At 33.5% G+C, this 15,814-nt stretch overlaps 1 protein-coding gene across 1 annotated transcript; it reads right to left on the bottom strand.

Annotated features, from left to right (window-relative positions):
• Window positions 1-2,131: 2,131 nt before the first annotated feature.
• Window positions 2,132-4,918, bottom strand: LOC148284767 (uncharacterized). Its single transcript, XM_088234998.1, has 2 exons — window positions 4,001-4,918; window positions 2,132-3,137 (listed from the first exon to the last, which is right to left on the bottom strand). The coding sequence occupies exons 1-2, from the start codon at window positions 4,601-4,603 to the stop codon at window positions 2,202-2,204; spliced, it is 1,539 nt and encodes a 512-aa protein (XP_088091124.1). The 5' UTR covers window positions 4,604-4,918; the 3' UTR covers window positions 2,132-2,201.
• Window positions 4,919-15,814: the final 10,896 nt, after the last annotated feature.

Here is a 15,814-nt window from a genome sequence, read left to right on the forward strand (position 1 = left end):
TTTTTATTATGCATATTTAGTTTCCCAATTCAAGGCGGATAAAGGATACAGTTCAAGTATTTTCGACTCGATGGCTGCTCTCAGGTAAAAACCCCGAAAAGAGAATTGAGTGGAGGATAAGTCCGCCTCTTTGCATAGTGGTTGTCACGTTTATCTACCGTTCTCGAGGTTGTGGGCTTGATTCCTGGCAGGGTGGACGTGAAATATTGATTTTAAGGGTGGTTTAAATTGCAATATTTCATTGTTCCTGGACTAGCACCTGAATTGTAGCACTGATCACCTTACCTCCATGTAACAGATGATCAAAATACACTGTATTTGGTTTACGAATGCAATGCCCTATCATCACTGGGTGCGGAGAGGGGAATGATGATGATGATTACTTTGCCAATTATTATCGTTCGTAATGGAACATATTTATTTGCCATTTTAGATTTATTAGGTCTACAATTAATTTTGATTTTCACATGTCAAACTAAATGAAGATAGAGAAGTGTACAACTGACAGATAAACCTGTAGTTTTTGTCAGTTTTATTCATATAATTATATATTGCAGGTACAAAATTAAAGAAGGGAATTAAAAAATGAAATTCGAAAGAAGGCTTATGCCATCAAAACAACAAATATTTGTAGGTAGTATTGTTTAAAAAAATAGATAACACGAAGAACACTAATTTTCCTCATTATTAAAAAAAGTAATTTAATTGTCACCTTAAATTCAGATACATTCATTTCATTAACGATTTTTAACAGTTGTAGGAACAAATTTATGTAAAATGCTAGGTCCTGACAAGACAATATCTAATATTGGTCAAAATGACCACTAGCTAATTTCTTACAACTTTGAGTAGCAAATTAATAGATCCATAGTGTATAATATTATGAAACTTAGGTACAACTTATATAAAATAATATTTTTGTCACTGTACATTATACTACATATATCTTGTACATAATTAAAATGCTTCCAAATTTTCTTTAGGGCAAAAGATCTTAGTTGTAAAAAGGCAAAAATAATTCATCCAATTTACTTTATTGAAAGCAGTATGTAATTGTTGTACATGTTGCTCTAATTAACAATACTAAATGGCATGATTATTATACAATTAATAAAGTATAATATCCCAATTTAGTCAAAATCCCAGTTAATTGTGCGCAAAATTCGATACATTAAAATAAATTATAGTAAAAAGAATTTAACAAGACAAGGATTCAAAATTTTAAATGTTGGTCTTTATGATTTATGAAACATACATTACTTAAGGTAATAAAAATAAGGCAGTAAAAATACTGTTTTAATTCCAGTTTTATTTTTAATTTTTACCAGTGATCAAGTATCGTGACCAACATCGTCAGACTGGTAAGAGAGTAGACCAATTCTTGTTATATATAAGTAAAACCAAGGGTTTCAATTAAATTCAACATAAAAATTTGTTCAGTCTTACACCAGTCTTACGATGTCCGTCCGTGAAAATTAAAAATGAAAGTTGAATAAAACTAAATGTAGTAGTATTTTTAATCTGACAATTAAAATGCAGTTCCATCTAGAAATGTCAGTAGAGGAACCCAATGTATAACTTAGATATTTTTTGTTAGACTTTTGTTAAAAGATTACGTATAAGTAAATACATTTCAAAGAAATAATTCATAAATCAAATATTTAGCATTAGGAGAATATAATAATAATTATACTATTCCAAGAAAAATATTAATCAATGATTGCATCCTTATAATTAGTATTATTCACGACTTTATACAATGATGAATTGAGAAAAATTTAAGAATTTATATTATCGCTGTGTAAGAAACAGATAATCAACAAGAATAATATAATAAGTATGTAATACATTTACATACATATAAAAAAGTTATTATTCCATATATATATTTTATGAATTCATTTGATAAAAATTGTTCAAATAAAATCAATTGTAATAAAATGCTTATACTTTTACATCACTTATGGTTTAGTCTGAATCAACGATAAAGTTATAAAGTTGAATATGTAAAAATATTTAATTGAATTATAAAGATATTAAAAATAATTAATAAAAGCATAATAATAACATTAGACTGATATGTTATGAATTTTATAAGAATGGCACAGATGTGGGTAAAAGAAAATATATGTAAATTTGTGCGATGAAAGATCACACAGAATATATTTTATACAAATAGAAGAACCACTACTGATAACTTTTTATCCGTAATCTACACTGCTAAATGAGGTAAGACCTTTGTTTTGAATAGCGAATGAAACAGCAGCGTCCATGAAATCAAAATGTTCGTCAAACGGTTGGTCATTATGATTGGGTATAGGGTATAAACTGGACGATGATGAATTCACAGGAGTCGGACAATAGTCTTCATTAACACTGTCATCAGAAGATTTTTCATCGGTTAAAGAATCATCTTTTTTGGATTCACTCGGTAAAGTATTATGAGACACTTCTTTGTGAACTGAAATATTGTCTTCCAAGGGTGGTGAAGCATGCTGTGTTTGTTCCAGCGTGTCTCGTCTATGGAATGGAATGTTAGGAGTGATATTTGACCTTCTCGGAGTGTGCGAACAGCTGCACGGTTGAGGTAAATGCCTCCAGTTTGGAGATGAAGAAGAAGTATTATCGGGAGGAGTTTCGTTGCGCTTTCTATTTGTAACCGGCTCAAATTTGTCATTTTGTAAGTCTAATTGTTCTAAATTATCATTTGAATTAGAGACCGAAGTGGTCGTTGAACTTTCCGTGTTGGATAAACTAGAAAATATACTCGGCTCATTATCGTCACGATCTGTTGAAAATATGTATTGTGTTTCTTCGGATAGCCGATCAGGGGATTCCGACGCTCTTTGCAAATTTGGCTCCACCAGGCCAATAGTACATATTCTAGGACTGAAAGGTCTATTTTGTAGTCTGGATTCGTTGCTGTGGGATCCACTCTGATTATTTTGCAGACCGTGGGCTGATATTGCCATCAGAATTCCTTCATTTTCAACAGCATTATTTGCCGGTAGATTGTCAAAAAACTCAGCTACGTCTAGTACAATACTGTGATGATCACCTTGTGTCCGCGGAAGAGGACTCACTAACCATGAGTCCAGAACTCGGTTGATCGTGTTGTCGACGAATCCTTTAGCAATCTGAAAAATAAAATACTAATTAGTTTTAATTTATGAACATAACATAGTGGTGAATTAGTCTGCTGTATTTATGTATCTTTTGGCCTAATTTGGCAGAACTAAGGGATGAGGGATTGACGTTGGAGGAGGTGTGAGTGCTGGTTAGCAATAAGGTCTCCTGGAGGCGTCTGGGTGATGTCCACATGCTCCACTTAGGATATATATTTATTATGTATTATATATAAGGAGTATCATGAAAGTCATTGTCCATAATAGTTTTCATGTTTTGTTACGTTAATAGAAAAAATGTAAGTTTTAAGAAACCATATTAAACATATTATTTGTATGTTGTGTGACTTTATATTATTATTGTTATATTTCATTATTTTACAAGTGGAATGATACGGAGTGGCTTTTCACGGGTGCGCCTATTTTCTTAATGTTTTGGCAATTTATATAATATAGAAAACAATAATTGGCCTATAGTTCTGGTTTATTTGTAAATATTGTTGTTTTTTTTGTTGTTTTCTTTTAGTAAATAAATAAATCAATTATATTTAGATAAATATTGTTGATATCAAAACTATTTTAATAAATAATTATTTTTATGTTAAGTAGACAAGCTACATTCTTAATGTGCACTACAGATAAATTTAATGTGATTATAAAATTGAAGTATGTAATATTGAAGTTTTAAAGATGCTGTATATTACATAAAAATATGCATTAAAATGTTTGATAAATAAGTTAATGGAATGTTTAAGCTTTTGAGTTTTATTATTTGGGTTGCATTTATTACAAATTCAAAATGCCTAACGCAAAAAAACAAAGAATTTTGATTATGTCACTTTTATAACCGAAGACAAATAATAATGAATACAAACCTGTCTAGCTTGCCATCTAGCCAAGTACTGGTCTTCTGTTTTGATCAGTTTAGTATTCCCCATCGATAAGGGCCACCTATCTGAGTCATATATCAGGTCCTCAGAGAGCGGTCTATGAGAAGTGCTTTGAGCTAATCCTATATCGACATTATAATTTCTAACAGGAACTTTTACATCTCTAGGGACCTCAGCTGGAGACGCCTTGGTTCCACTAGAATCAGCACTATCTTGAGGAATTTCAGACGTTTCACATACAACAGCGGACTCTGTAGCAGAAATCACAAGCGGATTGATACTGAAATCTTGCTGTTTCAATAGATAATCTCCTAATATCTCTAAATTCTCTTCAGCCTTTGAAGTAATTTCTGTGTCGTCAGCGCTTGTACCGTCGATAATTTCGTCACTAGCAATAGGCGCAGAATCATTTTGAGAAATATTTTCTTGAATATTACAATCAGAAACTTCTTCTTGGTCCTTCAAATGGTATCTTCCTTTGACTTGCCAAGCAAACTTTGCCTTTTTCAAAGGACGCTCTGAATCGGACATTTTGTCGTTACTTGGCTTTCGCCTACACGACGATTCCCCGATATCACTGTTATCCATTACGATTTATCACAAGACCATGAATGGTAATAATTCAAATTGCGAAAAAAGCTCGTAAAACGAATGTAAACAAATTTCCTTTTCATCTGTCAATCAGTGACAGGCACTAATTAATCATCCAGGTATCGTCTTCAATTTACTTATAACAAAGGTTTTAGGACAATTGAGACTTTCGAGTAATCTAAATAACATCTTTATTTTTTTTACTGTATTCCGTTATAATAATTGAAAACACAGGCGTGATTGTTATCTAAATTAAACGGAAAATGAATTTCTTTGTATCGATTCTACACAACTTTTATGTACACTTGTCAAGTCCATAAAATTCTTTTCCTGCTTAAGTTAAAGTTTAGCCAAATAATATTGCCGACTCGGTACACTAAAATTTTATCATTCACTACTTTATACATTCATGTATCGTGAAATGATTAGACTCTTTTTTGGAGTAGCCTGTAAATTAAACGGAAGATTACTTCCAAAACGAAGATAATTTGCTTACTTTGTGTGGGTTTCAAGTTCCCAAGGGTTTGCCGGTCAAGAAGAAATCTTAAGCTGCAAAATTCTCCCGTAAGATGGCAGAGTTCAGCAGTAAATCAGACGGTATAAAAGGTAGTCTGGTTTGGGTATTTGCTAAAGCCCGATAAAACTTAAAAATTATATCAATAGATGTCTTTAATTAATGTTGTTTTGTGTTTTACTATATTTACTAACAATTACTAAATTAATTAATAATAAAAGTTGCTATTATTGTTCGTTTGCTGTGCACTTTATACCTGGTTTTTTGTCGTATTCGATGTGTGAATTTTGTATAGATAGATTTTAAACAAAATGCGTAAATTATTAAACGATTAAAACACATTTAAATAATAGGTACTTATATTATATTTGTATCTAAATATTCTGTTGTCCCAGTTGCATAAAATAATTACCTAGTAAGTAAAGTTGTTTTTAATCAGATACACAAGATTCTAATGTTAGTAGTTAGTATGATATATTGTCATAACATTATTGATAAGTACATTTTTTATAATAAATGTACCTAATTCAATTATCTGGAGCCCATTTTACAAAGTTCATGCGTTAAAACTTGATAGAGTGCAAAGGAAATTTTCACGGTTTATTTCTTACGAATTTTCTAGATTCCTATTGAATGTTTAAGCTATGACCTTCTAATAAATACACTTGATTTGGACAGTTTATTCAGAAGATGGAAATTGAGTGATTTAATGTTTATTTTCAAAATAAAAAATGGCATGTCAGACTCTCTAGAGTTAGATTCTAAATATGATTAAATTCCAAATACAGGTCAGAACTACTAGACGTAATGTGCCATTTCATAGAGATATTACTGCAACAAATTATTATATTAATTCACCTTTCCAAGATTGCACAGCCCAAGGGAACGACATCAGGGCCTTGATTATGATGGGAAGATAAAATGTATCTTCAATGTTATCTACAAAGTAAAATTAAGTTTTCTGTATGATAAATATAATAGGTTTACCTTTTTTTTTTCATAAACATGTTAAATTACCAGTTACCGATGAAGATACTATGAATTTTTATACAAATATACACACGTTCGTTAAGGTGTCCCAGACTATAAGGGCAATTATTTTTTTTACAGATTGAGACACGCATACCCTCTTATTTTGTTCCATTTGACCTTAATAACTGAAATAATAAATATTATTGAAATCGGATAGTGATAACCCGTGCCGACTTGATGTCAAACTTTGAATATAAAAGTTTGTATGGAAACCATAGGGGAATATTTTAACTTAATATTTATTTTGTAAATAAAACAATGGTACTTTGATTATTGTATCATATTTATTATGTATTAAACATATTAATTATTTAAAGGACATTATTAATTAAATTTTCTTTTTAAGGATTGTTTTTTACAGTCAGGATATACTTTTCTGAGTTCTTATACGCAACGTAATAAATATTGTTTTTGTTCCTCGTCCACTGTGATTAAGCCATGAAAGTCTTGCGTCAACTTAACAGCTCTTTCAGCCGTATCATGAACTGCTTTCAGACTGCACCTTCATTTTAGCATGTTGAAACGAAACATTAGCAAGCCACGAAGTAGGAAACTCCATGAGAAAACTGTCATTAATTTTGAGTCACCTAAAAAAGGATCTGCGGTTCATGGAAACAAAGTCATCGATGTTTTTTTCGAAAAGAGGCCCGCTAAGTTCTTCTCTCGATGTAGCGTTTATTGTGGACCGATGGATTTTCTTTAGCCAAATTAGCAACTATTTTTACCTTACTTTCTTGGTTAATATCATCGTCAAATAGAGACAAGATAGACACTTCGTCTGCTAAATACCACAAATGCTGGCAAAACTTCTGTATAGCCGCTTTTGATATAGGTTTGTCGACCATTTCGTATGCCTTCACAGCCTTCAAAAAGCACAAGTCCTGGTAGGGCGCTTTTACCACTAAAGTGCATTACAGCCAAGGCTTGACATAGGATGTCGCGATAAACAGAAAGACGTCTAATAGAGCTGTTTTGTTCTTATTTGACATTTTGAATTGAGAGCTAAACAACGATATTTTCAATGAATAAATAGCTCTCGCCATTCATTTTGCTTGATGCATGGCGCCTAGAGGTCGAATTTTAAATTCATTAACTTTATCTCCGCCAAAAAATATTATGCAGAGCTCTATTAATTCTCGATAGTCATCTCTTACAATTTCTTTGGTCAATTCAGTTCTGTAATACTCTAAAAGTTCATCAATTTTAGAATAGTTCAGACGTAATGGCGTTTCTTTGTGGCTTTGTATCTTCTCTACATTGATGTTTTTCCAGTTAGATCGTTAGAAAATTTTTGAATAAAGGGGTATCGGGACTTGTAGTGACTTGGCTGATTTTGGCATCGAACACAGTTTTTAGTACCAATTCGTAGATGTGATGGCGGCAAGCAAAAATCAACATTTCTCTGTTCAATTTCTGTTCGAGAAGCACACATGCACCATTAATTCGGCTTGAGTTAGAAGCAGTAGTATCACAACAGAGGATCTGTGCTTTATCTGCAAGATTCCAGTCAACAATAGCATTCCAAACTACTTGTGCGTGTTCGCTTCCCGATGAGTTTTCTAATTTTGGCACAGCATTAAGTTGTTCTTTATTATCGTATGAAATAACAATTGGTAGACGTTTCTCTTTAGATTTGCGTACATTTAAAGCCGGCAACAGTTTTCCATCCCAGTGGACAGTTACAGTATCTGGTACATCGTTTTGAAAATTAAGTTTTATAGCTTCTGCGCGCTGTTTTCGCTTTTCTGTATGAATTCTTTGGATGGAGGACTTGCTTATAGGAAATTCGTCAGTGTTGTGGCCAAGTGTTTCAATAGTTGCTTCAATAATAAAGACAGAATCTCTCATACTTAACTGACACCTGTCTAATGCCACCACTAGTTTCGGAGTAACGAAATTTTTTTTCACAGAAGTTTAAATAGTATCGGGCTGTTTCCTCTCAATTGGAATGGAATGAAATGACCGGGTCGTCCTGGCTCTCTCTGATTTTGTAAGAAAACATTATCTTCGTTTATCTTTTTTTATTGAAGCGCATTGGCATGTGCAATATCAAACAAATTTATTGTATTTGTAACAAACTCTTGTCGACGCTGCTCAAACAGATTTTGAGTTTTGTTTGCATTTTGTTTTGAGTTTTGTTTCCCAATAAATAATGCACTCACGAATAGTAAGATTTGCACTTTCACTGACGCTTAAATTAACTTTGCGAATATTATAAAATAAAACCGCCAGCACTTGTCCATTAGAGGGAAGTTTAGAACCTGTAATTTGATATTTTATATCCCCAACCAAAAATATTTCCGTTTTAGAACTGCGTAACTCCACAGACATGTTGACACAATGAAAACAATGCGTTCACTTATAAAAACAAACACGATATAACAAGCACATTAACACTTAGTTTGCGCGCGCCGTACTATGTAAGTTCTAACAAGTTCTGATGCAAGTCGGCACGGGTTGCCGTGATTCAATTTACGTGAAATTTTATTTATAAGTGTTTTGACATCATTCAAACAAAATTAGAGGGTATGCATTGCAAAAATAAAACTTTAATTTTTCTGGGACACCCTAACGTTCGTACATAAATATCGATATAAGTGTTTACCGATAAAGATAGCCGTTCATAATCGCGGCCCAGGTTTATTGACATTTTTCACACCAGCCAAATTGGGTTTAAACTTGCTATTACGAAAATAGTTAAGGAATCTAACTACAATTAAAATATTTATGTTAATTTGTAGAAAGAAAAAAGAAATGTATAAATATATTTGACCATTTTATTTTTTATTAACTTTACTAACCTATCTATTTATATAATTTTAAATTGAACAAAACATTTATTTTTAAATTCATTCAAACTCTTTTGATTCTTCATACATTTAGGTATATTTTTATACATTTTCATGTCTTTATCCATAGCACAATTTTGGGCTTCTGTTTTTTTTAATGGCAGCTTTCTCCTTTTCCTATTTCTAGTAATAAACGTATGAATTATTTTATTTAACACAATCTTATAAATGAAGTATTAGGGCATTCGATTGTTTAAACATTTAAATATAAATGCAAACAAATTATAATACACTTTTGTTACGGTTCTTTTTCACAAATTCATAGCTAAATGCCTTCGGTATAATTTTGAACTAAAATTTTGGTTATTACTTCGAAAAATACGAAACAATCAACGAAAGAACATGAAAGTGTCACAATTTTCATTCTTCTTTTGCGGTTTCCCAAAAAGTAGATTTTTTGAGTTGAGTCGTTTTCGTCCGAAAGGTGCGATGTGTCCATACCCTTAGTATAATGTATCAGGTAGTATTATAATATAGTACAAAATATTCATATAACTTTTAAAACAGTGTAATATGTTTAACTATATTGTTTTTGTATTATTTTGTAGTTATTTTATAGGACACTGTTATGTTTAATTTAATCTAGAGTCTAAGTATAATTTTCAAACAATAATATAGTTTGATCATAGGATAACGAACCAAGGGTAACAAAATATTTCTGTGATAAACCACATTATAAACATTTTATCTCGACCTTCCTGGTAATCGAACACAGGACCTCAAGCATGTCAGGCGAACGCACTAATCACCACACTATGAGGCGATATTTTTTCCTCGATTCTAGCTCTGTTTTACAAACACAACTGTATTCTTTTTCCCCGGACACAGACAAAATATCTACAGGACAAATATTTTCAACAAAAGGAGACAACTTCTTTGAGAAAGATATAAAAGTCTAGGCATTGACAGGGCTTATGACGTGTTGTTTTCTAAATTAAGAGATCACTGTACTCACGTTTAAATAATAAATGCCAAAAATCCTTCAAAAGAAGGACGGAGGTCGGAGATTACCGGACCTTAGGCAAAAATAAATCACCAATACAATAAAAAGTTTACCAATGTGTCGCATGTTGCGAAGTGCGTAGTAAAAGAGTAATTCTAATATACACTTGTCTCACACACTCTTTACGTCTCACTTTCGATAATACAGGTATATTCGGCAGCGAGAGCGACAGCAAATTTCACGCGTCACACGTGCGAACAGCAAAGTTTCTAGTACTTGTCTCAGACGCCAGTTAGTACTGTTGGAAGCTATACTTGTACTATGTAATCTGTGGTAGCTATCCGACTTTCGTCAGGGGTGGTTGTTTCGACGCGCTGCGAGCATGTGCTAATGTTTTTAAAAATGTTTTTAGCAATTCAATAAAAAATATTATCGCTTTTGATTTCAACTATAAATATTTGAAGCAATTGCATACGAATATTACATTTTCCGATTTAAAATATCTCATTTTTTCCATGTGTAATGACGACAAAGCACCGTAACGCGCGGATGTTTTTGGAACAGTAAGGGAAAGGTTAAAAACGCGCGGTAGTTTACCCGCTACAACATTACTCATGGTTTTAGGATAACGCGGGTTAAAAATCGCAGCGGTTAAAAAATACCTGCTACATTTTTGAAGCAGTGGCCTTATGCTGTAACTCAATCGTTTCGTTAATTCATTCGTATCGTATGAACGAGAACGAGACGAGGAACGAGAGCAAAATATGGTTTTGATTGCGTTAGAATGCGATGGAATATGGCTAACGAACGAACTTATGAAACGAAATTGTGACAGAATAAGCCTGCTGGACGTCCGCTGCTGACTATTCGTCGGCAGTCCGTGTCAGAACTACGAGATGCGAACCTGACTTAGCCGGATGCTCAGGAGCTGGCAGCCGACATAGATGACTAGAGGCTCTTTGTGGGCATCATATGCTCCAACTGGGGAGCGGACATGGAATGATGATGATGATTTTGTAATTTTATCGTGTCGTATGGATTTTTACGATCATATTTTATTTGTAGATACGTAGTACGTGCACGACAAGCTCATTGCTTGTCATACGCAGCGAATTTGCAATTCTGTTCACAAGTTATTTCTTTTCGCAATCACAACCTTGCGTGATTATTACAATTCCCTCTATCATGGGTTACGACAGTATTATACGTATTACGTATTATATATTTATGACAGTTATTTACAATATGATTAAATTATGTATCGTAACCATGTCAATGGTGATGACTTAATAGTAAATAAATCCTTTTCAGTAATAATTCTTACTCAGTAAAATATTCTCCTAAAAAAAAAAAAAAATTTGTATTTACGTTCTCAGTAAGTATGTTCTAAGTGCTATTATGTAAATTTATACCATTTATTACGGAACGTATTTTCTATTATTATTATGATATTACTGATTTTTTCTTGCAACCATGCTATGTTATAGTTATTTAAGGGCTTTTTCTTTGTTTTTTTTCCGTCTTTAAAGTAACCCATATTATGTAATTTAAGATTCATATGATATATTGTAAAATTTAATTTAATTTTCTATTCCACAATTTTAATGACGTTTGTCATTTACCGTGCAACATTTTCCATTATGACGTTATTTAAGAATCAATATTGCTTTTATTGTTACAAAATTAGTAAACTTTTAAAATGAGAAAAAAATGTTCAACTCAAATCGAATAAATCGCAATGTATCTGTGATATTTTTCTTACCTTCAAGGGCAAACTAGTAAAGTTTGTCAGTCTCTGGCTTAGGCAAAAGACCTCAGAGTGCGTGTTTGTAAAATTGCATTTTCCAAACTGAGGTCCACAAGTTCCCAAACATTTTCGTGTCTTTAGTTTTCGACACATTTGCTGAGTTTCCTGCGACATACAATAACGTCTAAATTACCACATGTAGCGATATGTCATCTTTATATTTATATAATTCATCTGTACGTGTGATGTCACCGAACTCCTCCTAAACGGCTTAACCGATTTACGGGCGGTTTTCTAGTGAAGTATAGATCTTTGCGCTGTGCGTGTTCGTAGATATTAAATCTTCAATCTAAGATGTAAAAAAGAAGTAAGGAGTATAAATGTTTTATTAATCGGTCTACCAGGGTTGTATTCGAGGAGAATGCATTTAGAAAAAAGTGGAAAGATATTGTTTTTTTGTGTACAAAAAAAAATTGTTTCTGAATGTTTACAAACAGCATTTATTTTTTGTGGATCTCAATTAGATTCTTTCCTTAAATTCCTGATAATTTCTACCCATTTATTTATTTTTACTGGATTTTTGGTAACACGAAAATAAAATTAAATTTCATACATTTAAAAAATCATTTTTCTACATAAGTACACCCTTTTGTTGGTAATAAGACCGTAGTTTGAAGTTTGCAAAAAAAGGCCTTTTTTGAAAAAATATTTATTTTATGTTTTGGAATTTAACCATAAACAGGTACCTACTTAAATACATTATTTGAATATCAACAATTTTTAGTTTTGGAATGTAATCACAAACAAGTACCTACTTATTAATGAAAAGTATTTTTTCAACGTAATAGCAGGCAGAGATAATGTAGAACTATAATAGCAGGCAAACCAACGTTCGGGCAGAACAACGTTCGGGCAGAACAACGTCTGTCGGGTCCGCTTGTTTTCTATAAAATGATTAGTGCACATCAGAAACACCCATACAAATATATTCATTTTTCGTTCACAGTACTTATTCGCATTTACTTAATAGTGTTATTGTTATCGCTTTAAAAACTGAGATGCATAAGGTTACAAAATATCGCCATGGTAGAAAAAAATATTGGTTGCGTTTTGCAGAGGTTAAACTTTTCAGTTTATTTCACATTTCATGTCCTGTACTCTGAAATAATTTGATTAAGATGCAAAGTAAATAAACATAAGCAATAGATTATGTGAAAGACATATTTCTTAGAATACCTGAGATCTCATGTTCTAGCATGTGAAGCACATTTCGTAAAAATACACGTGCGAGAAAAAAAAGAAGATGGTCGTTTTGTTGTGACTTCAGATTTTCGTTGTAAGATTTCCTAAATAGGTGATTCCTGAGTATCCTGAGCCAACCACATTCAACCACTTCCCGCAACCTAACATTTTATGTCATCAGATCTTTTTGTCTGAGGCCTGTCGACGCTTTTCCTGCTTGTTCTGGGTCGCCATTCCGGGACTTTATTGGTCCATCTAAAGTCTATGGTTCTGGATATATGATCAGCCTAGCTTCATTTCTGGTCGGCAACTTTGTGGACGATATCGGTGACCTTTGATCTCGCACTTATTCGGGTATTGGTTCTTCTGTCTCTCGACGAAATATCAAGCATTCACCTATCCATCGCTCTTTGTGTCGCTGATAATTTTATCAAAAAAAATTTGTGAGCATGAGAGAATGCTAATAAAACTGGTTACAGTGGACATTAATTAATAAGGAGCAAGCAATATACTGTTATATGCTAGAATAAGTAAAAAAAGATTAACATATGTTTTCAAATTTTCCTTCCACTTTTTAACACTTTTAGCTTAACATTTATTTCCCTATCCTTCCTTGAAGTTTGAAGTTACGGGGGGAAAATCGTGACGTTTGCAAAGAGGCTTAGATCACTAAATAAAATATAATACTGGGGTGATATTCCAAACGCTCTCGCAGCCGTAGAAAACACGTTTATCTCGTGTATTTTGTATGTAAATACACAAGATAAAAGGGTTTTCTATGACCACGAAAGCGGTTCAGAATAGCACCGCTGGAAGATTCTAAAATAAATCATACAAAAAATCGACCTTTCGCATCATTCGTGTAAAACAAAAGTACTGGACGGACCTCTGATTGAACGAATAATACGAGTAATATTGATTATACAAAACTCGTCGGGATGCCGTTGATATAAATGTGTTTTTCCTTTAGTAGGTTCCAGCACATTAGATGCATATTTTGGTTTATATGTAGAGCTACTCACAAAGGCTTGATAAGGCCGTAAAAAAGGTATTTTACTTTCTCACTCTTTATCTTGCTACTGCTTTGCTTGTCTTGTAAAAAAATCATGTCCAGTGGTCCCCATTCGCGGGTCGCTGCAGTACCAGAGCTCTCCCGATTTAAATTGTAATCTTTCAAGAATAAAATCTCTGCAGAGAAGCAACTTCAATTCAATCACCAGTTACAATAATGTAAGAAATAATATTTACATGTCCCTTAGTTTGAGAGATTTTGTACAAGTACTTCTATGGATTTAAGAATTTGTCATTTGTGTAAACTAAGGTGAGTATTAAAATGTTTACGAACATTGGGCACAAGGATAAATAGACAAATATAATTAGAGACCTGATTGCTGTATTTAATTAAATGTACTGCAAGTAGATATAACCAGCACAGAGAAGTGCATAGTCACTTATCTCAAGGATAATTAGTTGAAATGAATGAAACATTATTGAAAAGGTTGTAATTATAAGTACTATCATAATTACCTCCCTAAACTGAAATCACGCATATCAGCACCGGCAATCTATCTAAAAATTGACGTTCTCTTATTTTGCCAGAAACCTAAAAGACATGTCATGCTAATTTATATAATACGTATAAAAAATTTGTTTGAAACACTAAATTTATGGTTATTCATTATAATAAAATAAAAATAAAACAAAATTGTTTTGAGTCACTTATTTTTAATTTTTCTGCCCGGTGCTGTAAATTATATTAGGTCCATGGTAACATCAGAAATCCTCGTAATTTGACAGTTTAGGATTCACCTTCGTGTATTATGATGTTGGTTCCTTAAACTGTTGATGACTTCAATGCTGTCCATTGTTTAGAGTACGATAAATGTTAGACATTAAAATCGTCATGGCTAGATTTTTTTAATAATGGAGGTTAACCTTCTAACTGCCAAAAGGTAGATAAAAAAATCAGCACGCATCCACTAAAATAAAATTGTATTTTTTGCAACTCTATTTATGTTTTAGGCAATACCGCACTCACAGGTGGGATGAACAAATTGAAACTATAACTGCAAAAATTAAGCGCTTGATACATTTTTTCATCTCATTTAGAAATATACTTAAAGCCCCGGACTTTAAACACCTATACCATGTGTAACGTACGCGTTACCACGATGAAAGTTTCGCCGGTTCGTCACCCGCGTCTGCCGCAGTCAAGCTTCCCGGCGTAAGTGGGAAGCCGCCCTCCCAGACAGAGCCAAAGACAAAGTCGGAAGGTAGGAGCACAGCTGCGCCGACCGCAAGTCAACCTCAATAGCCCTGAAAAGGACTTTCCACCCGGTCCAAGTGGTGCAGAGAGGCGAAGGCAGTCAGCAGGCAGAGCGGAGCGAAGAGCGAAGTGCAGGAAGGCGAACAGGACGGAGAACGGAATAAAACACGTGTGAACTGTTCAGAGTTAGGAACTCAACTGATTTAATATCTCCAATTGACCGCCTTATAAAGCGGTGCGCGTCGGGCTCCGTGAGTCGGCCATCCCACCCGCGCCGGCTGCCTCGGAGTGGTGGGGGTAATCTTTCCCCGCCACTCGCTACATGCCGCCGGCCGCAGGTGGCGTAAATACGGGCGCTCAATGCCCGTACGGGCCATTTCGTCGGCAGCCGCGACGCGCGCAACATGACATTTACATAATATATTTTTGTACATTTTATTCATTTTAACCTAGCTATTTTTCCCCGGTAATACTGAGGCCAGGCTCGAAAGTGACCATTTTATCTTTATTGAGAGCCCAGCCATCAGTTCTATACATTTACCGGGGATCCTTTCTAATTAATGTATTATTTTAATTTATTCGATTTTACGCGTCCGGAACACTCCCCCCGTGCAG

The sequence above is a fragment of the Micrasema longulum genome, unplaced genomic scaffold (genome assembly GCF_059751315.1).
Source record: "Micrasema longulum isolate JH-2025_06_02 unplaced genomic scaffold, ASM5975131v1 h1tg000091l, whole genome shotgun sequence".
NCBI classification, from domain to species: domain Eukaryota; kingdom Metazoa; phylum Arthropoda; class Insecta; order Trichoptera; family Brachycentridae; genus Micrasema; species Micrasema longulum.